This window comes from Manis javanica, chromosome 7, assembly GCF_040802235.1.
Source record: "Manis javanica isolate MJ-LG chromosome 7, MJ_LKY, whole genome shotgun sequence".
In the NCBI taxonomy this organism is placed as follows: Eukaryota; Metazoa; Chordata; class Mammalia; order Pholidota; family Manidae; genus Manis; species Manis javanica.
Window position 1 is genome coordinate 66029064 of NC_133162.1, and position 27019 is coordinate 66056082.

Consider the following 27019-nt stretch of genomic DNA (forward strand, 5'->3'; position numbering starts at 1 on the left):
CTCATTCACAGATCTGGATTTATTTCTTTAGAAAATTGTTTGATTTTCACACAGTTTCAAAGATGACAGTTATAAATTACTCAACAAATGAGTAATAGCATTATTTTTTAAAACTTTGAAACCAAATCAAAGGTCTACTGCTGGGTGTTGAAGATATATTAGTATGTGAAGTTCACTTGGTTTTTCAATCCCCTGGAGTCACCTGGTAGCTCAGTTCAATGCAAAGGTATCTTAAGTAATTTAAGAGACATTTAAGGACTTCAAAATCTATATTTACACACTCCTACTTCCCTCACAAAGTATGTGCCCTAAGTACCTGCATATAATTCAATAAATATTCCTGGATTTAATTTTTATTAAACCTTTGTTCTGCTCAAGGATGGAAAATCTTCCATTCTTAGACCCTATTTGTTACTGCACATAGTTCGGCTTAGTCCATGTCTGAAGATATTCATGATTCAGTCTTGGGTTACAAAATTCAAGGACTTGAAACAGATATTTGGTATTCACAAGCTCTCCTCTAGAAGTATAATCCAGATACCTCAACATATAGCTTTATTTCTTATAAAGAAATACTCTATCAAATAATTTACAATAAAATTTAAATTTTATCAATACAAATAAACAGAACTAACAAGTTTAATAGCTGCTTTGCAGTCACAAGAGAATCATAAAGCTATTTTTGAACAAACATCTTGATAGTTACATAATTTTGTTCACAATCAAGATGGCTTTTAGCTATAAACTGATAGCAAAATGTCCAGAGGTATGCTGGTAAACTGGCTCTCTAGAAAGAAAAAACAAAACAGCCCTGACTAGTAGCATTTGCCGATTTATTTGGTATAAACATTCTGACCACTGACAACTAATAGATGATTTTGTTAGGGCTGTTTCACCAATGGAATATTTACATATGAAAATCTATGCCCCCACCTCCCCCACCTATACATTCTATACAAATGTATATATACCTTGATTCTTTTCTGCTACTCATAGAGGTCTGAAACAGTTTGTCTCTTGATGGGACAGCTTCTTTAGAAGAGGGAACACTGTCAGGCAACTCAGATCCTCTTTTTCAAGACAGACTGAGTTTGAAGCATCACCTCTTTTTGTCTGAAGTGGAAAATCCAACTGCTTTAGTGTTTTTCCCAGAAGGATTGCAACCTTGGTGAACTCCATGTTGAGCAGAAAAACACTTTAAGTGCAAACTCTTAAAATACATTCCCTAATGACAGTGATCATTATCTCCCATAAAATCATGGTATCCAGGCAGACTGGTCCACAGACCAACAACAGTCCAAGATGGAAATAGAATCCAGTGTATTTTTCCACTTCTTCATCTGAGGCCACAAGGATTACAATGCTTTCCTTAGCATTAGTTCAATCTGGAAAAATTTTAATCTCCGTGCAATATCCAGAGAACTCTCACCAAGCTGAGGAGAAAAAGAAATGATAGCTATTTATCTCCAACAGAGTCAAACGTCTACACAAAGGGCCTAGTAAATGGTTTAGATCGGTTGACTCACAGGTTTGACAAGGGTTTTAAATGTCATTCAGTTCTGTAACAGGATGACTTAATTTCTTAATGAAGACAATTAATTTTGCTATTAACAACATCAGAAGCAATTTATTTACTTCAGCACTGAAATTAGAAGGCCAACATTAGATTATGCTGCTGCAACGACCTCAGACGATGGCCCACGGATCCTTACCTTGTTCTTTATCGTGGGGTCTGCATGGGCTTCGAGGAGCAGGGGGATAAGAGTCTGGTTTTTCATTTTGCAGGCGTAATGTAACGCAGTGCAGCCATACTGAAACACAAAGGACCAACAATAAGCTTACCAATCAGACTCCACAGACCACAGCATGTGGCCTCCTGAGCAAGTACTTTTCACATTTTGTAGTGTACAACTAGCAAAAAAGTCTGCAAACCGTCTATGGGCAACAGTATTTCTCATATTTAAAAAGCATGATAATGCTGCAATCACTTAATTTTTATTAAGTGATAACATGATGAATGGAAGATCTGGCTCTGATTTTTTTCCCATTACCTGAAAATACAATACACTGCATTACTTAGAGTTGGAAAATGGATCTTCATTTTTAGATAGTCTGTGAAAAGTGGTGGAGAAAGTTACATGTTTGTGTGTGAGCATATGCACATGTGTGCACAGGGATGTGATTCTCTATTTAGAGATAGAGATAGACATAGATAAGTAAGAGAATATCCTAGAGAAATTTTGGTCACAGGAAAAGTTTTTAAACCTTTTGAATTTAAATGAAAAGACCAAGAAAAACTACCAACAAATTTTTTGCTTTATTTTTAATAGCATCTTAACTAACACATTTCAAAGTTATCTAAGGAATGATGCACAGTCGTAGTCTTTCCAAATTAATCCAAAAATTCAATTTGAAATAAGAGGAAAAACATACATTTCATAAAGTTATTCTTGTGTGAACTCTCTCTTCCTCTCTCCCTGCCCGCACTTACACACAAACACACACACACACAGTCACTACAATTTAAGCATATGATACCAATATAACCAAATTAAAATGATATAAATAGTTAATAGAAATAGGGATGGGGGCAAGTTATCACAGAACAATGGTAACTCACACACACAGATGTACACAGTATAAAATAAAGATCACAAACAGATTATTGGTTTTTGGAATCAGATTTCAACTCACCTACTTTTTCAATAAAGAACTGGGAACCCAAAATTTCATTCAATCCATATAAGCAAGTAAAACTCTGTGCAAATAAACTTTTGACCTACTTGTGATCATTTAAGGGAGGAAAACATGTACAGGAATGTAGAGTTAAAAGGTGGAAAAGAAAAAGTGAGGGGAAAAAAAAGAAAACTAAATGTAGAAGTGTCCAGGAAAATAAAGCATGCAACTTAATAGATGGTAAGTCCGCTACCTACAAATACCATTTTGAATATTGTTTCAAAATGGCTAAAAATAGAAACTTACATAGTCTGCAGCATTAACTTCGACTCCAGCTTCAAGTAGCATCCGAATGAGAACTTCATTCTGCTTCGTCTTTGACAGCTGTAGAAGGGGCAAGAACTGAGAGGTCTATTTACAAGATGGAGGTCTCCCTCCATCTTATGTCTGCACTAATGCATTCAATTGGCTTCATTTAATCCCAACACCCCTATAAGTCTATGCTCTGTCATAAAGTTCCCACCCCCACCTCCGATGTCAATTAGGTAAATGGGGTCTGTGTGTGGTCCCAGAATAGTGGCATTGGCACCCAGCAATGAGAAATGCAAATCTGGGGCCCTGCCCAGACCTACCAAATCCCACTGAGGATGGGGTCTAGTGACCTGTCTTTCCCTTCCTGGCTTAAAACTGTTCAATAATGTCCCATGGCTCTGAAGGCTTAAAGCAAACTCCTCAGGCTGGCCCACAAGGCCCCAAATGAGGTGCCCTCCCTTACGGCCCTCGTGGCTCACTCCACACCTGGGGCTTGCCCTGCTTGGAGCCACGCTGGCCTCCATTAGTCTTTGATGCCCACCGGCCATCCTCATATCATAGAATAGTTGCACTGAATGTTCCTTTTGCCTAGAAGCCTCCTCCCTCCCTTCTTGGCCTGCTAAATTCATCTTGAGTGTCTCAGTCCAAGTCCCTCTTCCAGCAGGAGGCTTTCCCTGACCTACCAGGCCAGGTCAAATCACTCTACTCCTGACTCTCAGTGCACCAATTGCCTCCCTGTACCACCTCCTCTGGTGCTTTTACATATGTTTCTGACATGATTTGACTGGTGACTCTTCTTCACTACCCTCTAACTCCCAAGAGGACAAGGACCACACCTGTCTGAATCACCATGGTAACCCTAACACCCAGTACCATGTCAAGTACTTAGTAGGTTCTTAGTATGTGTTGAATGATTGAACAAATGAATGAAATTAACCTCAGAAATCTACTCTTCCTGCCTAATACCCTGAGATTCTGCCCACATGACAGTGCAAATACCCCCAACATCCCATCACTTTGGGGAGCCTGCCTTCGCTGCTCAGGTGGGCATGTCCTGGGCGTCAGCTCTTTATCATCAGCAGGTTCCACCCAGCTCTCTTCTGTCAGTGCTTCCTTCCTGGGTCAGCCTGCAAACTGCCTTTCTCCTCCTACCCTGCTTTGAAGTAACAGCTCTTTCTGGTCTCCTCCCTTATAATTTCCTCTCATGTTGCTTATCTCTTATACATCACAAATTTGCAATTTCAGGACCCATGAATAAAGAGCACACGTGCAATCAGAGCTGGGGTACTGACTACAATTATTTATTTTGCCTGTGTCTCCAGACTTTAAACACTGGACTGTCTAAGAAAGCAGGGTTGTGTGGTCACAGATTCTGAATGGCCTTGATAATCAGCTGTGACTTGGTTCTGCATAATCTTTAAAAAGATTTGAAAATGACAGATCCCTGCCTGTCCCCCACCTACACACATTTAAATGCCATATATTAAATATACAATTTTTCAAGAACTTTTCAAGGATATAAGCAGATTATGTGTTTGTCAGTGACTTAAGAGTTGTCTCTCACCTATAAATCCAAGCATCAAAATGAATGTTATCTTATTTAATTATAGTTCCTCAAATTTGGTACCATTTAAATACCCAAAGAGGTAATAACATTTTCAATGGTAGACTTCATTCTGGAGCTTATGTTAACTAATACCCATGGCCTTTTAGCTGCAAAGGGAAGGGAGCTCCGTCATTTAACTGGAGTAAATCACAAATCTGCTGAGTCATCTCTCAAAGGTGGAACTGATCACAAGGGAACCAGATGGAAAAAGGCGACAGTCAGTGCAAAGCTATCACTCTATTAAAACAACAATAGCAAAATTCAAGCTTCAACTTCTACTCATAATATCAATGCATTCCTCTACCAACTACGTTTTTTTCCCAGAAAAGTACTGCATGCCAAAGAGTCATTCAAGTATAAATGTATCTCTCAAAGTGAAGGAGGGCTTCAAATTCTTTATAAACATCTTCTATGTTTGTCAGCTTCTAAGTGCAAGTTCCTTGGGATCTGTTTTTTAATGCAGAACCAGAGTGGGTCCTTAAAAATCAGAAACTCAGAAAAAATGTACCAAGTTATTAACTCCTCTTACAAGAAAAGGAGAAAAGAAATAGGAGGAGGGGAATTTTTTTTCTTTTAACATTAAGCAGGTTGCTTCCTTCAGATGATTCTTAATCAAGATCAATTAATTTTTCTAAATAAACATTGCACAGATTATTTTACCATTGGATTAACTTATTTTGCTACATTTCTTCTTGCTATACTTCAATTACAACTCTGCATATAGGTTGGAAATGACATTTATGGAATCCAGATCAGGAACAGACTTTGTTACTATTTCTTTCTGTCTCATTGTCCTGGCCAAACTTAAGGATCGCATTCCTGGTCTCCTCCCCAGTCACCCTTTGCTCACAGAGGGGGGCACTCACCATGAGGAAATACCCAAGAAGCAGAATAGGCATTAAGAGGATAATGAGTAGATAATCAAAGAAGGTAAATTTTTTCTTCACAGCGTAATGCAAGCAGGTCCTCTCTTTCTAAAAATTAAGAAAAGAACTCTTTATTAATAAAATATTTCATTTCAAATTTCGTATTCTCAGATTACCCAATCAAAAAGTGTAGTTCATGCTTTTTCTCTGTATGGCACTCATGGCACTTCTGTCCGTGGAGTATGTCTGACTGATAAAGACAGGTTTCCACTGACCAGAATACTGACTAGACTGAAGAAAAAGCTTGGGGGTGGGGTGGGGTGGTGCACTGAAAGAAAACAGGTGATGTGTACATTTTATGAACCCTCAAAAGATGGATTCTCACTAGTTTTGAAAAAAAGTAGATTGAGACATGGGACAGAATTCAGTATGAAAAGCTATAGTTAGCCGTTAACCATTTATGGCATATAATTATTCATTTACGGATTGTTCACAGGAAAATTGTAACCACATGGCAACTTTTCCATGTTTCTACATGCACACAGGAAGTGCCAGAAGAACAGAAGTAACTCAACTGTTACTTAACCTCCTGGGAATTGTCAGGGATATAAAGTCTCAGGGCCTCATAATCAAATAAAACCAGGTAGAAATATGAACAAATAGTGTACTTTAATAAACAGGTTATGGTGATTGGAATCCCAACCAAATCAATGAAAAGAAAAGCTGGAGAAGTAAGAGAGGTTAATGTCCACTTCAGGGAGACCCTGGTTTTAAATAAGAATACTTACTGTTTTTCTCATATCAAGGTATGTATGTTCTCTGCAAAAATTTTGTAAACCAGATAAGAATATAATGACAAAATTAAATCACATGTTATCAAATAACTCAGAATTGACTGTTAACATTTTATTGTATCTTCTTCCAGTCTTTTCAGATACATATATGTAGAATTCTAAAATGTAGGATCACAATGAATTTGCAAAAACATACCTGCCCTTTTCTTTAACATTTAGAATATGTGACATTTAATATTTTTAAATATATAACTATAATGGCTCCCTGTCTTTCTACTGAATGGAGCTATTCTATTTGTCCAAACCCTGAATATTGAACACTTCAAGTTTTAGCTTTTCATTTTTATAAGTACTACTACTTGAACTTCCTCATTTGTAAACTTTGTCAACATTTCTAAATTGCTCTTAGCATGAGTTTATAAAAATATAATTCCTGGTAGAAATGGTACTAATGCTTTTCTTATTGTGATGCTAAATGGTGCTGTAATGAAATGATAATAGTTTAAACTTTCTTCTTTATCCACACTTGATTTTTTTCTTTTTTAATCCTGGTCAGTTTGACAGACCAAAAGGTACCTTAATGTTTTAAATTAATTTGCTCTTCATAGAATCAATGTTCTCACTTAAGCATGTGCATCTGAATCACTAGTAGAACTTTTTGTTTGTTTTTAAGGCCTTTATTTGTTTAATACTTCTGAAAAAAACTCATAAACATAGATTTAAGAAGTAAGAATGTACTGGTTCAAGTTGTTAATGTACAAAAAACAGTATTTGGGGAAAATGGAAAAGAATAAGCATTTTTAAACTATTGAAAATAGTTTAAAAATAGAAAATGCAAACCAAACACTTCTGATAAAATCTGTTAATCTAAGGCATCCCTGAAGTCCTTTGCTTGATGTTCATGATCCACAGGATCCCAGCAGGCTGGCTCAGTTTCTCGGCAAAATGGAGACAAGGGTGCCTCCTCAGCCCTGACCCAGGTTGTCAGACATCTCTGCCCTGCAGCTGAGTGAGCAAATCTCTTGAGAGAGGATCTGAACCCATCTGTCTTTGCCACCCCTTTGCACCACAACTCCACGCACCTGGTTCCCCAGCTGTGTGCTGGGGAGTTCATGTCATACTCTACTGAGCTGCTTTCCTGGTAGATTCAGCACAGGCATGGCTTGCTTTTAAACCCAACCAAACAAAAAATAGTAAATGCAAGCAAAGTCCAGTAGTGATCCATTTTCTGACAATACACTGTTACTCCAATAAGCTGGTCTTTAAACTGACGTGAAAGGGGAAAACAAGGCCCTGAGGGGCCCTACAGGCCTGTTGTTCCTCACTGATTGTACTTGAGTGGGAACAGCACATCCATAATTATTAAAAATAATGACTTTTTATGTTTACTCAGTGAACTTTAAATGTTGCCTTTGCTTCAATGATGCAGACACTCCATGTTCCAAAGTGATTCTGAAAGGATGCGCCCAGCACTGGGCTCAGATTCAGCTCTTCCTTCATCCTGAGGGCTCCAAGTCAGCTAATGTTACATCTTTAAGTACATCTTTCTGTGGGGCTTCGACTTACTCCTGGTTCCTGAGCTTATTTGTCCTTGGCAAATTTCTTACTGACATTCTTTCATTCTATAAGCAAACTAACAGATCTTCTGGAGATCAGAACATTGACCTAGTAGGTAAAAAATCTAATGAAATAGCACCACCAGGTCAATATTTTTTCCCCATTAAATCTTTCCCATTACTTCTGTAATAGTGAGGAGGGGAGGGCAAGGGAGAACATGGGCAGAGGAGGAAAAGACAGGGAGAAGCTCTATCTAGTCAAATGAGTGAACCTTTCTCTTCCTTTTCAGAAGTACGAGGATGTCATAAACCACAAAATATGCCGGCCCATTAAATTATGTTTTATGTTGCCTTTTAGTTAATAAAATGTCTTTAGTATGTCAGTCCGTCTAAAGTAAGGCCAAAAAATTTTTTTTTTAATTTTTGTTTATATTAAGGGCTACCAACAATGAGCAAATGACATCTGCTACTTCCACGGACATGAGAAAGGAACCACCCTGGTCAATTCCTCACTCCACTCAAGTGTCACAGCCTCACCCGGTTTTTGAGGTTCACGTCAGCATTTCTTTTCAAAAGGAAGGAAACAATTCTCAGGTGCCCTCGCCTGCAAGCACAGATCAGGGGAGTGTCTCCGTTAAAGCCATCTTGAACGTTGATACAGCTGCCGTCTTCCCTCACCCACCGCCACACCTGACCAAAGTCGTTCTGATAGGCCGCCTGGCAGATGGGCTGAGCAGAGAAACACAAAAGCAGGTTTTGAAACATAGGTGTAAGTCAACCACAGTATGAAAAAAATCATTACCCAATAACTTAAAATTCAAGGGTTTCCAAATTGAAATACATTGCTTTATAGGTGAGACTTTGGGTCTCAATTATGCCTCACCTCACCTTAAGTCTAGAACAAGTATAAGCCCATGAGGAACCTCTTAGAATTTCTAAGTTGCTTGGCACACAGAAATTTCACTGAATGAACAAATGAGTGAGTAAATGGAGGCAATATTGCAGCTTCAACTCAGTAAGGAAATTGTGTGCTGTGTTCCTGCATAGCATTTGCCTATAAGAAAAGTAGGATTTTATGGAAGATAAAATAGGCCTATCAGAGAAGTTTAGGGCAGCTCTAGGAGATGGGACAAAGACTCATGGGCCTCTGTGCTCAAGGAACTCAGCACAGTGGATGAGACCTATTTTAAACAAATAATAGACAAAGATATAATTAACTGCAATTAGATGTTTTTTCATTTCAGAAAGCATTGTAAGGAGGTTGGCAAAGCATGGTGGGAGTTTAACAGCAAGACCTAAGCTGAGCTCACCTTACTCACTTTTCTCTCTCTCCTCTCTTTCCACACTTCTCTCCTTTTTTCCATAACACATGTTCAGCTTCTTCTGGGCCTCAGCCCTTACTGCTCCCTCGGCCTAAAACACTTTTCCCCTTCTCTCACCTGGCTAATTACTATCTCATTGTACCTCATAATTTAATTTTCATTTTATCTAAGTCTTTCCTGACACCAGCAGGGCATCACAGCAACTGTGACTCTTTTCTTAATTACTTATAACAGAGTGTTTCAGGAGGCATTGAGGCAGCAGCAAGGGAAGGCGCTCAAGTTCAGGCTGTGAACTCCATGTGGACAGAGGCTGCATCATTCCAGCCACCACCACATCCCCAGCATATAACACAGCATGGAGCACATGGCAGGCAAACTGTAATAATTTGAGACTGATTTTAATTAGTGTAAAAAAAAGCACTTAGAATAATACCTGGCATGAGGATGGTGCTCAGTATATGGAAGTTATTGTAATTGCTTATTAGGTCATTCTTTAATTTGGTAACAAAGTTAAACCTCTGCTATGTGCCAGTCACATTTGCTTGGAGGGGAAATTTTTTAAATACATTACTCTTATTTTTGTTAAAGTATCACTGGCATACAATCTTATATTGGTTTCAAATATACAACACAGTGGTTCAATAGTTACCCATATTATTAAATCCTCACCCCCTCTAGTGCAGTCACTATCAAAGTAGTAAGATGTTACAGAATCATTAACTGTATTCTCCATGCTATGCTACCGTCCCTGTGACCAATTTATATTGTGATCACTAATTATTGTGCCCCTTAATCCCCTTCTCCGACCCTTCCCCAAACCCAACCCCTCCCTCTTGGTAACCACTAGTCCCTTCTCAGTGTCTATGAGTCTACTGCTATTTGGTTCCTTCTGTTTTGCTTTGTTTTTATACTCTACATTTGGTTAAATATACTACTCTTAACCATGTGAAATGGATTTATCAGTTGGGGATATAGGACACAACACACAAGCAAAACAGTAAGAAACTTAAAGGCATATAGTATATTTGGGTAAATATGCGCCTGCAGCAGTTGGGACAGACCAGTGAGAAAGTTGAATATTGAATAGTACATTTGCTAATCAACTCATGTTCTAACAAAGCCAAATACCATAAGAAGTGAGTTTTTAAAAGTAAGAGTCTTTTAAACCCAAAGACCTAGTCATGAAGAAACAAACATCCTAAAGGCAAGTCAACACAATAACAGGAAGAAGCAAACTTCTGTACCCCAAAAGGAAATGGGCATGACACAGGCGTTCCCATTTGCAATGGGAATGCGCTCAACACTAATCACTCTTTCTACCACCCGGAGGGCTCCCTTTCCTGGGCTTAGCCTCGGGAGTTCAGCAGTGTCTTAGGTACTGTCTGGCTGATCCAGCTAAGCTGAAGGAACGCTTCTCTGGGGTCAGTAAACTGGGTGGTAGTTGTGGTTCTGCTACTGACACCCTGGGTGACCGTGGACAAATCTCTTCCCATCAGTGGGTCTCTGAGTTCTCAGTCACCAAATAAAGGAGGGGGGCAGAAGTTCCTTTAGGTCCTGACACACTATCACACTTCTGGACCCTGGATCTCTTCCCAACCAGTAAATACATCTGCAACCTCAACTGCTAGGGTCCAGAGTTAGTGCTTTTGAAGCACAGAGTGCTCAAAACCTTTCAGTGAACTGTCACTGTCTTAGCCAAGATAGATGTCCCGTCACCTAGATTTAAATAACAAGCAGAGCAGAATTAAATAGAATAAGACACTGTTAAGTCATCAACTCTAATACATTAGACACAATACCATCATTTCATAAAATAAAACATGCTTTCAAGTAATACCTGCACCAAAGAAGAATAGTTTAACAAAATATATAAGGATATAATTAATCACAGAGCAAAAAAAGCAGTCCTATTAGACAGCAGTATAGAAAAACCTATTTTGTTGTCCTTTTTTTTTAAATTTTACCATTAGCCAGTGAAAAGTCACCACTGATCACTGCTAATCATGGATTAGCATCTGGGAAACTGATGGCCTACCACGAAAAACTTGAAAACAGGTGGGCCCACAGTTCATTTCTCTTTTCTTAAACATTTAAAATACAATGTTAAAAAAAAACCTGAAGTACTTCATTTAATAATCCAGCTTGCCAGTTTCTCTTTAAAAATTGAAAGATTTGACAACACTGGGCCCACCTTCCCAAGGACACCAAATAAGGTTCTCTCTGCGTGTGCTCCTCAAACTCTTTACAGAGAGTTAGTTAAAAGGAGGAAGAAAAAAGGTCAGCAGTTTTCCACCAAGAATCACCCGGTGTCTTTGAGAGCCTTCTCAATTCCACTTGAGCAATATTACTTAAAATATTAACCTTATCATCCTTCAGGCTTTCCTGGGCTTCCTTATTATAGGCACAGAGTTTCTATGTTTGAAAAATGAAGTTTCCTCGTGGCTTAGACATATAAGCAATTTGTTTTACAAGTTTGTACAAACTGCTGAGGAGATTCTGTTCTGCTCTGAAGTCTCAGTCTCCACTAGGGGGCAGCTCAAGGTCATAATAGCCGGACAACAGACAAAAGGAAGCCAGAAAGAACTGTGCTGCTGACAGCTGGGAAGGAGAAAGAGGAGGGGGCTGTCCATTTGGGTTTGATGGAAGAGTTCTTATGAATTCTGCTGGCCTCTGAAGTTTCTGCAAGTTGGAGGAACTCTTAGTTGCAGAGGAAACTGATGGAGAATTGGGAAATTACCAATGATCTGTTCTTCTAATAGTCTCAGAACCCTCTGTCCATCCTTGTTGCCAAAGTCGTAGTAGCTCAGATCTTCATCATTTTCACCAGCCCAATTGCAAAACTAGCCAACTTGTCTTACTTCTTCCTGTCTCACCATTCCAGTCCATCCTCCAAAAACAGCAGCTTCATGTTACTTTCCTGCTGAAAACTTTCAGTGGTGACGAATCGGATCAGGACACTGTCCTCAAAGTAACACACATAATTCTTCAAATCTTGCAAATTCTGTCTTTCCAACTTCATCTCCTACCACTGCCTTACTCATACCATTCATTTAAGTACATAAAGATGACGGCTATCTCCCCAACTAGAATGCAAGCCAGGTGAGGGCAGGTATTATGTCTGTGCTTGAACAGCATTATATCCCCAGTAGCCAACATATGCCTAACACATAGTAGATAGTCAATGTATATTTGATGAGTAAATAAGTGAGCAAATAAAGTATAATATGAGCTACCTTCTGTTAAGTACCTTGGTTAGTTTATTTACCCCTCATAGAACCCTATTGGCTAAGTAGGACTATTAACCCATTTTGTATAGGAGAAACTGAGGAAAGTCGTCTTCCTTGCCCAAAGTCACAGAGCTTATAACTGCCAGTTCTGGGAATCAAATCAATGAGAATGACTGACTCTAATTACGAGGCAGTTTGGAAAACAGCCTTCAAAATGTCTTCTGACTGTAAGACTTTATATTTGAGATTAGTTTTGGCTCCACTTACATACAAAATTAAGCGACAGTCTCTACTCTCACGATAATAGTCATTCCTCTTCTACCCTGGTGTTCAAGCCTTCTTGTTAAATCTATTGATTCTTTCTCCAAAATGACCTAGATTTAGCAGTATCTGCCACGAGGTAAAGAAGCAACAATCAGAGAGGGTGCAGGAGAAACCAGAAAAAGATATGGCCCAAATGCAAAGAAGGAAAAGTTTTAAGAAGGAAGATAGAGTTAAGAGAATAAAGTGTATGGAAAGATTGCTGTATCTGACCATTAATGACCCTTCAGAGTACGAAAAATTGACTTGATTAGAGCCATTTTAAGATAGACCTGGAGCAGCCACTGCAGAGAAACAGTCCTACTCTCTTTGTTTGAACTGGGCCAAAACCTTCAGACTGGGCGAAATGGCTATTGTTTTAAGCAATCGTTTGAGAAGTCAGCAGGAGGAGGAACACCTGATCATCACACTGAAAGCTATGGACTTTCTGAAGATAGAATCAGCAGTCAATTGGAGTAGCTGAGCTTATTAACACCCACAGAAAAACTTTTTTAAAAACTTCTTCAACTCATGCAATTGCCCCCTTCCTTTTCTCCATAAAAACCCTTGTTTGGATCCCACAAGTGGGAACACTATTTGGGTTTCTGCCTGAATCTGTGCTTCCCAAGTTGTAATTCTCTGATCCCAAATAGATGCTCATTTGCCTATCACCTTGGCTCTTTATTTTCAGGTTAACATATTTGGTATCAGAAGTGGGACCTACAGTAAACTCACATTCATGGACCTGTGCTGTACACACATCAGAGACTTGCCTGTGTGAAAGATGTGACTGAGACAAAACTATTAACTCCTCCCTAGAGAATTTCTTCAAAGTACAAATGTCAGGGAAATAATTTTCATCAAAAGAAGAAGAAAGGAGGGAAAAGGTTATTTTAAGTTCAAGGAAAAAATGTCCTTAAAGCTTCTTATAAAGTCTTTCTGTCTGCCTCTGTGTGTATGTGCATTTGTGTCCTAGATGCATAATTGTTAAAATTGAATTGAGTTCTATTTAATTGGTTAAAAGTAAGTGCTTGTAATGAATGGGTATCCTACAATTCTCAGAATAAAAAAAAAGAACTAACCAAATGCTCTTCAAGTTCACATGATCTGGAAAAATATTTGTTATTAAAGCTAATTTAAATTTGCCCATTTAATTAAAATAGACGTGTCTTTAGAAGCATTAAAGATAAATATCAGGTGAGATATACCTTTGAAAACCAAGGTGAAACTTTTATCTTTTTATCCCTACCTGAACCCTCCAGAATTCAATCCTTCCAGGACGAATTGTTAATTATTTTACATAAATTCAATGAGAATTGTTCTCCTATCACAGGATTAAATTTTTTTTTAATTGGCTACTTTGCCAAGGCTTTGACTAAAATGTCATGTTGGAGAAATATGCACATGGACTCAAATGTGACTAGACAGCTTTAAGGAAATGCTTTGAAAAATAGGCCTCATAGCTTGCTTGCAAGTTTCCAACAACCCAATCTTAAAAACAGTTTCTATACTCAATCACTATTTTTACTGCTTTTATATAAATAATCATGCCAAGATTAAAATAAATTAATTTTGTTATTATTTTGATTTTAAAAAATGGGAGTAATTGTAGAGAGAAAGTTATGTTTATATATTTGTCTGTATGAGATTCCAGTTCTATTAACTGTCCTTGAGGTTTTGTTATAAACATGTCAGCTAGACTAGATCCTAAATTATTCCGGTTTCCTCAAAAATCTGTCTAGAACTCTCCAAACTAACACTTCTAATTTTTCTCCCATCTTTCTGATTTGGAATCAGCAAAAACAAAGATTGCCCTTGAATTTCCCTGGAAGAGACTAAACCAGGTTCTCCTCACAACCCAGACGGCAGCCAAACATTGGGGCCTGAAGCCTTGGGCACACATTCCTCAGCTAAAGAAGGCTTGCCCAGTCATCCGGCCCTGTACAAACGCTGCAGACCTCTGCATCCAACTGACTGAGAAAGTGAAGCACATCACACCTGATGTGGACATCTAACCCAAGCCTCCGGACCAGGTCTGTATACTCATGGACATTATTTTGACTCTGTTCTTAAATCTTTCATGTTTGACCTGCTTGACAATATTAACAAATTGTTAGACTTTGAGAATTCAACATTTCTGACATGCCCCAGATCACTGATTTTTTTAAATACTGTTAATCTTTGCATCCTTTGAATTAATTGCTCTATTGAAACAGGTCCACCTTACTAGTAGATGGTTTTGAAAAGTACCCTTAGAATCCTATCTTTACAGATCATATTATAACTCCAGGGCTAGCTATTGAGTCAATTTTTACATATTTTGAACAGTTCCTTCCTGTCTCACAAATAATAGGGGAGGCCAGACATTTATTAGAATGGTTATTGTTTCCTTTCTCTTCTCAATTTCTGCCTGGAAGGACAATTCTATTGTCCACAGATACCAAACACCTAGATATGAAGAAAGTGGGACAAACTGGTGGATTTGTTATCAGAAGCCTCACTTTCTTCTTGAATCCAGAGATTCTTTAGTACATTTAATTACTAATCTCTCTGCCTTTGCTCCCCTAACTTCTTGTGTCCATGGTACTATTGAGCCTTTATATTGGGTGAAGCTTCCTTGGGCTCCTCCTAGGACTCCTTGCCTCACCACTCAAACCGAGAACTTGAAGCTCGACACTTAAGACTACCTGACTTCTGCCAGCTTAATCAGACTCTACCTACAGATAACCTTCTCAAATGACTTATACTCTTCAAACCCTTGGTTTAATATGTTTTGTTATAATGACTCCATAATTTGTGCTCCCTTTGTCTCTTTGGCAAGCAGAACTATAGGAGACACACTGTTTAAAGCCCTATCAAACTAAAGGCTTTTGTGCGATTGGGTTATTGGTTATGCCTGCTTCATTGCACAATCAATCAGAAACTCAGCATTGGACATCCCCTTTCAATTTACTTCCCACACTAAAGCATGGCACTGGCTACAAGCATAGTCAATGGTGTCCAGTGCCTACTGGTATCAACCCCAGCCAAACTGCCATGTTTGGAAGATTACTTTTTCCTTGGATAGATACTGCTACAAATGAATATGCAATCAGAAATTCATCTAAAACCCCAGGAGGTATTGCTAAATCTGTCACTAAACGAATAGCTGCCCAAGAAAATCTTTGGACTCTCTTGCACAAGTTGTACGAGATAAGAGAATTGCTCTTGATTACCTCCTAGCTGAATAAGGTGGGGGCTGTTCTGTGATAAACACCTCTTGTTGCACTTGAGCAAACATCTCTGGCAAAGTAGAAACAGAACGAGATAAAATGTGGTTACAAACCAGATGCTTAAATGCAGTGGTCACTGATACTCCTTGGTTCTGCACCTTTTCAGCTGCTTGTCCTGGGAATGTCTCCCTGGCTCAGGTCAGTCCTCCGATTTGGACTCAGCATTTTGTTTATAATTATTGGAATTTTGGTCATTATAGAATTTTGTCTCTTCTGTGTAGCTCAGTGTAATAAAGACACCACCCACATAATGGTCACTCAGCATTCTGAAATGATTGCTAAGCCTTATGAGACATCACACGAGGATTCAGAACCTGCAGAAAACCTTCAGCCTTGAAGGGACTTGAGAGTAAGGCCTTTCTCTGCCCTGGTGCTCTTGTAGCTCTCATGTGGCCTGAGGCTCCCAAGGAAATCACTTTTCCTCCCATGTGGGACATGACACACCAGGAATGAGCATTTCTGGAAAGGAGAAATCAATAATGACTGAGACAAGGGTGGAAGAGTCTCTTGAGTGTGGTGGGGAATATTTGGGACAGTCGTAATGAAAAGTGCTACATGAACAAAAATATGAAATTGTATGAAGTGTCAGGTTGTAGAAACATCAAGAAGCTGCAGTGGGCTGAGAGGACCATATAGGCTTATGGTTTTCTTCTGCAAACCTATTGTCAAGGAAGGGTGGAGAAAATGAAAGGGGTAAAGAGCAAAGGGTCAGAAACATGTCTGTCAGGCAAGAGTATGGAAAGAAAATAGTTCACCATGGGATTTAGAATGAATGGGCAATATATGCAAACCAGGTGGAAACTGATGGACTTGATGAAAACAGAGACAAGCAAACCGAAATACAGAGGAGGATTAGAGCAAAGTTAGTACATGTAACCTAGTATGTGATCTTGTCAAGAAGTTCTGCTGAAAGGTAGAAGTACCAATGCTAAATGTTACAGGTAGACCTTTGCCCAGAATGAGAAGTCATGGGTGGTCATGTTGGGTGGCTGATTTGGAGTAGACAACAGTAAAGAAAGGAAAGGAAAGGTTTGTAGATATTGAGGTCCTGAGGATGGCTCCAGGGAACAGAAAGAAAGGGGACATCATGTTTCAATTATCAAGGAAGGTAGAAGTGAGTCCTGGAGTACAGTCGACAGAAGTGAGGAGATAAGAAAGGGACACAGCAAAGACTAAAATAAGAAACTGAGCCATGGTCATGAAACAGCACTGGTCAAACAGACTCAAGTAAAGACCACCATGAGATTTCAGGAAAGATGTAGAGGACGATGGTGAAGAGAAGATTGAAGAGAAGAGATATTTACCAACAGTAAATGTGCACGAGTTCATACAGACTGACTTGTGAACGGTGCTCCCTAGAGTTGTGCTCTGCACAACCTGAAAAACAAAGGCCCAGAATTAAGAGAGCATGTTGATAAACTAGCTTTTCTCTCCAATCCCATCTATTACTCTTGTCTTTGCTCCCAACATTCCAACTATTTCTGGAGCATTCTCTGTTCATTTCTGTCTTCAGGTCTTTGCTCTTGTTGTGAGCTACATGGCTGGCTTCCTTTGGACCAAGAGGCCTTCCCTGACCATTTAATGTAAAGTGACTGTCCATCTCCAACCCCAGGCATGCTCTATCACATCACCTTATTTTATTTGTTTCTTAATTGCATTTATCATTACTGAAATTGGGCTAAATGCTCCCTATTGCCTGGAGTGTGAGGTGTCCATGATTTTTGCCTACTTGTCAAAGCCCCTCTCTATGGGCCTGCCACTGTTCAGCTGCATGCTCTCACCTCTCTTTCAGTGGCCTCACTCCTACTTCACAGTTACCTGCTTGCCACCCTTATAACTTCCAAGCTGCATGATGCATCCTTCAAGGCCCGGTTCCTGGTCCTTGTCCAATTAACTTCCTTGATCTCTCCTACCTACATCAAAAACTCACCAGTACCTCAGGCTGCTCACTGGCCTTTTGCCAAGGGGTAAAATCTGGTCTCCCTGACTAGACTGCAGCCTTCCTGAACTCAGACATCCATAGGGGTGAGCACCTAGAATATGGGTAAAAATCACTTGTTGGCCTACATTCTGATCCACCTGACCTGGCTGAGAAGGTGAGGTTAGGGAAGGGGGTTGAGGTTCAGGAAGTAATATATCATGTGGAAACCAGGTCCATATTTTAGCTCAGTGGTTCTCAGCTGTGGCACCTTTTAAAGTCCCACTACTAGTCAAGTGAATTAGAATTAGAATCCATTGAGTGTAAGGTGTGGTATTTTAGTACTACTTAAAAACTCTCCAGTGATTCTGAGGCACTGTGGAGCTGAGAACCGCTGCTGAGGTAAAAGCATCAAGCTCACACAGTGAAATTAAAGCCATAATGAAACACTGCAAGTCTTAGGCTATTATTTATTAAGGAGCATTTGAAACTCTGGAAACTCAGAATAGTAGGGACAACTTTTTGTGCACTTTAGTCCTCCTATCTGGTTTTAAAAATAGCCAAGAACTGATGCTAGAGCCCCACCCCTGTTCCGCTTTGCATCTCACTTCCTCAGGCCCTAAAATTTAAGGAGTATCTCTGGGTAACACATGAGACACCCAGCATATTGATGATCAATTAAAATAGTCAGTGTAAATTGTTGAACATAATCGTGTTTTACACTGCTCTATGTATAATAGATATCACAGTTGGAAAAATAAAGAGGTACCGAGCTGTTTGCACCATGATAGATGTCTCTAAAAGCAAAGTGCCCGCCTACCACACACCATCAGTATTGAGTACCCTAAAGTGTAGTGGCTCTTGCCTAGTTCTCAGCCCAAAGAAGACCATGCAGAACTCTACCTGAACCTCAGAGACCTGGAAAAAATTACTTATTAACTAACCATCTCCAGGCTGAAGATTTAAAAGATTCCCTAAAAGTTTCTGAGGATTTGTGGGTTTTGAAGCAACATGATTTAGTCTGATACCCTAATGAAATGCCTTCTCCGAAAAGAAAAGACAATATTTTCTTCTTCTTCAAAATAAGAAATCATTGGGAACAATAATGAAGGTTCCATTTTATGTGTACAACTAATCTCAAGCCTTTCTTTCTGGTGACTCATTTCTCCACATGCTGTGATTTGTAAATTCTTTCTTTCAGACAAATAAAAAAGGCCCAAGGATTTTTTTTTCTTTAAAGGTTGTCTTAGGCCCTAAGCCTTTATGTAACATGAATGGAGTCCCCAAGCAGCAGTTAGATTATGAGGAGGAAGAGAGAGGGGAAACTGAGGCAGGGAGCACATTTATCTATGGTTTCTATTATTTCTCCAACAAGGTCGGCTTGAGAATATGATGTGGCCTTTACTACCAGGACACTAAAGAAACTCCACTGCCACACTTAAGACCTGAGACACTCAGAGGTCAGTGATGAAGACCAGCAGAGACCAAGAAAGCCCTTCCCTCGGTGATAAGGAGAATGGGCATGTTCTGGCTGTTGGAATCTAGCCAGCAGAAGCCCTAATATCCCCTACTCCCTCCGACCACCAAAGAAGTAAGTGCAGAGCCAGAGAACGCAGTAGTGTCACTCTTACTGCCCCCTGAGCTGAAAGTACTTCCTTTAAACAATGGTCACCCAGGGGCAGGGAGGGCTATGTTCAACTGACTTTCTAAATTGATGTTATTTAGAATTACCAGACTCTGGTGATAATAAAAAGCAAATCAACCTTTGACCAATTTTATTAGTCTCTAAATTCTGGACAGACAATAATGATTCTATTGCCTGTACCTAAGTGAACTGCCCCAGAAGCACACCCCTCAGATACCACTCAGTCAATCATTCCAATGGGCCCAAGTTTGCTTCAGATGCTTCAGACACTTACATTTCCTCTGTGTGGACACCCTTTCTCCAAGCTTCCCAAGACTAGATTCTTATTGCTCGAGCTCAGCTTCATGTCACTAACTACAAGAAGCCTTTCAGGTCAAGTTTAATTACATATACACAGCCCTCCCACCCTTCTTTTAAAGTCTTTCTTTACCCTGCTGCTTCCTTGATTCCTGTTGTCACTATTTATGTATTTTTTTCATTTGCATATTCTTTTTTTTACATTGATAGCTTCCACAGGTCAGGGTCCACTTTTATTTATCTACCACTATTTACCAGGCACTAGTATGTGCCTGGAATATAGTATGTGATCTATAAACATTGTTGATTAAATAAGTGGGTGAGTGAATAAGTGCATAAATACATACACATTTTTAGTACTGGTTTCTAAAGTTATCATTTCCTTTTTGAAATGTGATGTAGTACATTATCACTTGTAAAATATTTAGAATATACAAGGAAATAATTAACTATCCAATTGGGTGGAAGCCACTTGGTGATTTTTTTGCATATACAATGCCAAGGTTTTGCTTAGGGGTTCAAAACACAAAGTAGAGAGAACTGCTGATATCATGAGGGATGGAATTTTTTCAGTAATCTTTGCTTTTCCTTTCCCATTTCATGGAATAATAGAATGTTTGGGACTGAAACCAATCTCACTCCATTCTCTTGCTTTATAGATATCAAAACTGTGATCTGACAAGGTTAAATATTTCCCCCAAGTCCCACTGAGCTCCTGGCACAATCAGGACCCACTTCTAGGTTTCCTCCCCTTGCAGTCAAGCGGCCTCTTCATTAATCACAATGCCATTCCTGTCTCCCAAGTTCTCTTCAGCTGTACCAGCCCTTCTGTAAGTCCTGCTAGAATCTAAATGTCTTTCTCTGGACACTGTGTATTCAGTATAATTCCTCTCTTCTTTGAACCCTGTGCCTTTTTTCTATTGTAATATCTGCCTCTCTAAAAAATAGATCCATTCAGAAGGACTAATGCTCAGGTGTAACAATGTGTGCATGTGTGCAAGCACACATGTGTTGTGTGTGTGTGTATATATACCTCTGCTCATAAATAACCTTATCACTAGAATTTCCCAAAGTTTAAAGGGATACATCATTATGATATGATTTCCAAGATACTCCTTTTGGGACCTGCTTCCCTAGCTGACAGGACCAAGAATCTACAGAAGATTCCATAGGTCTCCTAAGCATGAATTCCTGAGCTCTTTGACTTAAGTTCTTATACATCTCCCTTCTTTCCAATTTTTGTAATACTTTGCAGTGCAACAATTCTCTGCAGGGTAGGAGTAGAATGTATCTCATTGGAACCTGGATTCAGTTTATCCCATTCTTTACACTAAGGGAAAACAGTATATCCTTAAGGGGGACAATACTGGCAGGATAGCAAAGTGCTTAAGACCAACTCATTTGTGGAATATGATGTTCCTGTTGAGACAGCAAGTAGGAAAAGAATATGTTCAACAGTGATGTAAGCAGAATTTCCCTGAGTATACAAACACAGGCCTTGTATCCCAGCCCCTGGTTTCCAGCTAGTAAATACTTTTTAGCTGTATAATACTGGGCAACGTACTTAAATTAAAGCATAATGAAACTGCAAAAACTGTGTTTGCCTCAGTTTTTATATTTGTAAAACAAGGATAATAACAGTGACTCTCATATATGGCTGTTGTGAATATTAAATGAGTTAATACACATAAAGTGCTTAGAGCATGGTCAGCTATATAACAAGCCCTAATTAAGTGTTTATTATTATCATAAGTAGTATGAGCAAATGCTTAACAAGGGTTTAAATGAATCATCCCTGTTTACAAGTCCAGCTTACAGTCCAGCTTAATAAACAATTACACTTGATTATTTCTGGACAGATTCTCTCACAGAGCTCTAAGCTTGTCCTCGATTGCTGATGTTAGGACCAGCTCTGGGATGCTCCTTCATTCTCTCCTTCTTTCTTAAAAATATATTGGAAACAACTTAAATGTCCATCGATGGATGAATGGATTAAGATGAATCTATACAATGAAATATAATTCAGCTATAAAAAAGAATGAAATCTTGCCACTTGCAGCAACATAGATGGACTTTGAGGATATTATGTTAAAGAAAAAGGAAAAAAAATAAGTGATCTCACTTATATGTGGAATCTGGAAAACAACAATAGCAAAACCAAACTGAACACATGTATAGAGAACAGATCAGTGGTTGTAGCTAGGTGAGGGGCTGGCCAAATGGATAAAAAGGGTCAAAAGGTACAAATGTTCAGTTATAAAATGAATGTCATGGGGATGTGATGTGCAGCATGATGACAATAGTTAATAATACTGTATTATGTACTTGCAAGTAAGGAGGGAGTGGATCTTGAAAGTTCTCATCATAAGTAAAAAAAAGAATTTGTAACTGTGTATAGGGCCAGATGTTAACTGGACTTACTGTGGTGATCATTTTCCAACATACACAAATATTGAATCATTATGTTGTATACTTGAAACTACTATAGTGTATCAATTATGTCTCAAAAATACACACACACACACACACACACACACACACATTAGCAATACAAGGCTCTGAAAGGTAGCAGAATATGCACCCTAAATATGCCTTTTGGCATAATGATTATTTTGAGCTGAAGGTAATTGAGAAGAAGCACATACAAGGAAAGTTCTCTGCCTTCTCCCATTTAGCTAAAAGCAGGATGTAAATATGTGAAGATGTTCCCCTCCCTTGTCTACCAGAAAGGACAAAAGCTCCCCTGTGTTGGCCCAGGGAAGCCATCAAAGAAATCTACATAATACAATTTACTAATGAGCCCTTATCTTCCATCAGTTCTCCCATATATTTGCCTTCCTACGATTCACCTCCTTAGAAACATAAAGTCCATTCCTTTGTCTTGCCTCTTCTCTAAAAATGATTTATTTAAGATTCTACATGAACTCAAGTCCTAACCACCCCTATTGGTGAGTCACTCATCACTTACTCCTGTGTGTATATGTGATGCACCTTTAATAAACTTGTTTGTTTTTCTCTTGTTAATCTTTCTGTGGTGAGTCTAATTTATAAAGCCCAGCCAATGACCCTAACATGAGTCCAGGGAAAAAGATGTTTTTCCTCTCCTAAGGCTCTAAAGAAAACTGATAAGCCTATGTCTCCAATCTAGAGGAGCTTGCCCCATTCAAAATGGAAAGGAGAACTTTACTAAAAGTTTAATAAAAAGAGATGCTTTGAGGCAGTACAGGACCAAGAAGTGGAGCAGGACTGGCTGGCACTTGCCCTGCTCTTATTTAGCAGTTCATGTCACATCTTGTACACCAAGGAAACACAGAGTAACTGGTACAGGATAAATGAGAGACTGGGACATGACAGATGATTATGTTATGTTTAAATATTTGAGGTATTACTCCACAGCTTCTCAACCTCTTTAAAATTATAGATGAGAGAATCTCACAGGAGGCTCACCCCAGACCTTCTGCATCAGAATGCCAGAGGGTAAGACTAAGACACAGCTTTTCTTTTTCCCATTCACATGTTACTCCCAAGGGCAGCTATAAGAAGTAAGCTAATCTGTCTTCCAATCTAAAAGAACCCATATGTCTTAGGCACTTTTCATCCATGGCTCAAGTCAGATTATTCTATTATTGGATGTTTAACAGCACAATATTAGTCTAAGTATCAAAAAGTTGGTCTGGGATATTAAGGATTTTCAAATTCTTTGGCAGAATCGGTGTAGCTCTAGAATCCATTGTTCTGGGACACCATCATATCTTTTGCAGAAGCGAGGGGCAGGCCACCCCAAAATATGTCACTTTGGCCAATTGATTACTTTGAATTAAAGTGACTGGAGAAGCAGCCAGGACAGGAGGGATCTCTGGTCCTCTTCTGACCCCCTTGCCACTGAAACCAGGAAGTAAATCTCCTACGTGAAAGGTGCCCTCCCTGTACCAGGAGGTAAGAGACACCCTATCACCAGAGACAGGGAATTCAGGGCCCAGACAGCTGCATAAATAAAGCTTGTGACTTTTTTACTAATTTACTACCCCAGCCCAAATGCTGTCTAGAATTCCTTACTAGTGTGAACTAAAGAAAAGCTGACCACCACACTAGGGACCACCACACTAAGGCCTGAGTATTGAAGGGCTCATTAATTCTGGGAGTCTCAAAATGGCTGCCCATTTACACTTAAAACTTGCTAACTCTGCAATAGCATCTGTTAGCTTTATTATAAACTAAACAGTTGGCATATGGATTCCTGCTAAAATAAAGCAAGAATGTTTGCCTTTAATTGCATTGGCACCAGGATGTATAACACACTCACATACACACACACACACACACACACACACACACACACACACCTTTCCTTTGCATGGCATATCTTACACAAATGAAATGTACCCCTTTGAACATCTGTCTTTCTTGCCTGCTTCCTGATGGATATAAAAACTTTCATGTGACTTAGGCCCTTTGGAACATGTCTTCTACCAGTAGAAGGTAAGTCTCCTGGGCTAGTCCTCAGTTGGGCTCAAATAAAACTTTGTCTTTATTTTAAGGTGATTTTAATAATCTTTTTGTCAACATTAAATGAAGTCCTCAAACATAAGTTTGCTTTGTCCTATAATTCCTCATAGATTTACTGTCTCTGTCTAAAATGTATAAAAACTGCCTGCCTTAGTAATTTCTTTGGGTCTCAATTTCATTATTAGACCTCTGTGTACATGTAATTAAACTGTTTTTTTTTTCTCCTGTCAATCTGTCTCATGTCAATTTGATTCTTAGACCACCCAGAAGAACCTTGAAGAATAGAGGAAAAACTTTCCTCCCCAATACTGCCAGTTGAAAATGAGAAATGTCTAAACCCAGCAGCCAAACTGGAAAACCCAGGCAGCAGAACTCAGGGAGAAGACTCCTCCTGCTAACTGAACATCCCCTGGTCCCAGGCTGCTGGCAGGTAATGGGGCAGCAGAATAAACACACCCAAACACTTCCACTCCCCAAGCAGCATTCCCAGCCCCGCTGCCACTCTGGGAGATCAAACACTTATTCCTAGCACAAAACTGGGACACAGACTAGTCTGTTTTACATCTACATTTCTGTACTCTCAATGGTGGCTATTTTACCTAAAAAAAAAGTTGACATCAAGGGGAAATTCTGAAAATTGATGAATTATTTCCCTATAAGTGGCCATTAATCTTCTTTCTGGAAATGACTAAGACTTTCTGGGTGTTGCGTGTCTTACATATTGCTGATCCTAGACTCAGTGGGCAAGTGAGCAAAATCAAACAGAAGAGCCTAGAAACTACTTCCATGTGTGATACTAAGTTGCATTTATTTCATAATGTATTTCGAAACATTTATTTCGGCTCTACTTTAGACTATCTTTGATTCAATTACCTCTGAGCTTCTAGGTAAGCAAGGGTTTTTTAAGTGTGTGTGTGTGTGTGTATGTTTTTGTGTGTATTTGTATGTGTGGGGTGGTTCTGTTTTTAAAATTCCATAGTAAATTCCAAGTTACTTTGTCCTCAATTTATCAAGAAAGTGAAACATTTATTTGAGTTACTTCTGGAGATATTTTCATTGATATTTGTAAGTACTTCAACAAGTCTGGCCTGTGCCTTGACTCAGTCACTTGCCAAATCAACTCTCCATCAAGGAAACAATCGCACTGCAATTTTTTAATGTGATTATTCCCAGGGTCTAGACGATAGCCAGGCCACCCGCAGTATGGTCCTGGGCCAACAGTGGAAGTTCCAGGGAGCTGAAATGAATAATCTTAGGCCTCACCCAGATCTACAGAATAAACTGCATTTGTATAAGATCCTCAGAAGATCTGGATGCACATTAAAATTTGAACAGCACTAACCTAGAGCAGTATTTCTCTCTCAGAAGTGGTAAACTGATCACCTGCCTCAGAATACCTGGAATGCTCTAAAAAGTAGGTTTCTGGACCCTGCCACAGACCGCGTGAAACAGACTCTCTGGGGTAGGGACTCCTGAAACTGCATCATAAATAAGTTCCCCTCCCCAACCCTTAGGGCATCTAAAGTTTGAGAAATACCTAACATTTTAAAACATTACGTGTCATCATTTTCATGTATGTGAGCTCTTCACCAAACTAAACTCACACTGAGCAAGACATACATAGAATTTTAAACTAACCAAAGAGCACATTGACTATAGAAAGACCAACAAACACACACCACTGGTGTTAGAAATATCTGCAAATGCAGAGAAACTGCCATTAATATTAGAGGAACCACCCAAGGTCATCCTGCTGAGCCTTTACCATGAAATGGTAACCGGCCTAACCGGTTAATTGTTAGGAGAGGGACTAAATCGTGAATAATAATGTCATAACACCTCTTGCACTCTTGCTTAAACATTACTCTCTTGTACACCTCAGAAACATTTTCAAAAATCTAATTGATTCTAATAGGCTACTTTCAATACAGGAAAAAGTATTTTTGTACTCTTCAAATGTGAACAGAAAAAACTTAAAATATCAAAAATATATTCTGTTTTTATCTCTCTTCTAATCAGGGTCAGTCTTTATTAAATAAATTGCTACAGGGAAATTATCTTTCAAAATGCTGAGCTGAAAAGTATTATTCTGTACATGCAGCTCCATAAAAGAACCAATCTTTTATATGTTTAAAAAATCCAATTTGGTACAATTTTCATTTTTCCCCTGGATGTTTGACATCAGACAATCAATGACTCCATTAACTCCATTTTCAGAAACTTCTGAAGGATTCAAATTATCCCCACAAACATCTAGACATCATGAAATGAAATACACATCACAGCCCTCTGTATTTACTTGTCACTAAAGCCTTAGAAGTGTAAAATAATTTGCCTTCAAATATTAAAAACATCAAAAAGATTAACACACAGGACTTTGTTTTGACTTAATATTGTCACAGAAAGTAAAACAGAAGAAAAGGAAAAATATCAACAGGGACAGAAAATTACATTTGAAAAGCATGAGCGATTTTTAACACCTTTGGAATCTTACTTCCAGGAAGGTTACATACCTCAGAGTATAAAATTCCCATGCTGGTCCTTCACAGACTTAACTTCACCTCTACAGCTTCTTGAATCTTCTGGAGGTATTTCTGGTTAACATCAAAAATCCTTCCCAGCCCAGGAGCCAGGACAGCAGCAGTATTTTCTCTCCACACCTGCAAGTGCTCTTCCGGTAATGCAGAGAGCAACACACCTTCTGGAGAGCCCAGCCCAATGA

At 39.1% G+C, this 27019-nt stretch overlaps 1 protein-coding gene across 1 annotated transcript; it reads right to left on the reverse strand.

The window, feature by feature from the left end:
- ANKRD22 (ankyrin repeat domain 22) lies at positions 1 to 27019 on the reverse strand. The gene is made up of 6 exons (XM_017665682.3): positions 26811 to 27019; positions 8348 to 8539; positions 5461 to 5568; positions 2983 to 3060; positions 1713 to 1811; positions 1 to 1433 (listed from the first exon to the last, which is right to left on the reverse strand). The coding sequence occupies exons 1-6, from the start codon at positions 26829 to 26831 to the stop codon at positions 1356 to 1358; spliced, it is 576 nt and encodes a 191-aa protein (XP_017521171.1). The 5' UTR covers positions 26832 to 27019; the 3' UTR covers positions 1 to 1355.

Coding starts and splice junctions, on each gene's coding strand:
- ANKRD22 (XM_017665682.3), bottom strand. CDS start 26,831: ATGGGAATTTTATACTCTGAG. Junction 8,540..26,810: donor TGGGAATTTTATACTCTGAG/GTATGTAACCTT, acceptor TTCTCTGCTCAG/CCCATCTGCCAGGCGGCCTA. Junction 3,061..5,460: donor TTCTTGGGTATTTCCTCATG/GTGAGTGCCCCC, acceptor CCCCTTCTACAG/CTGTCAAAGACGAAGCAGAA.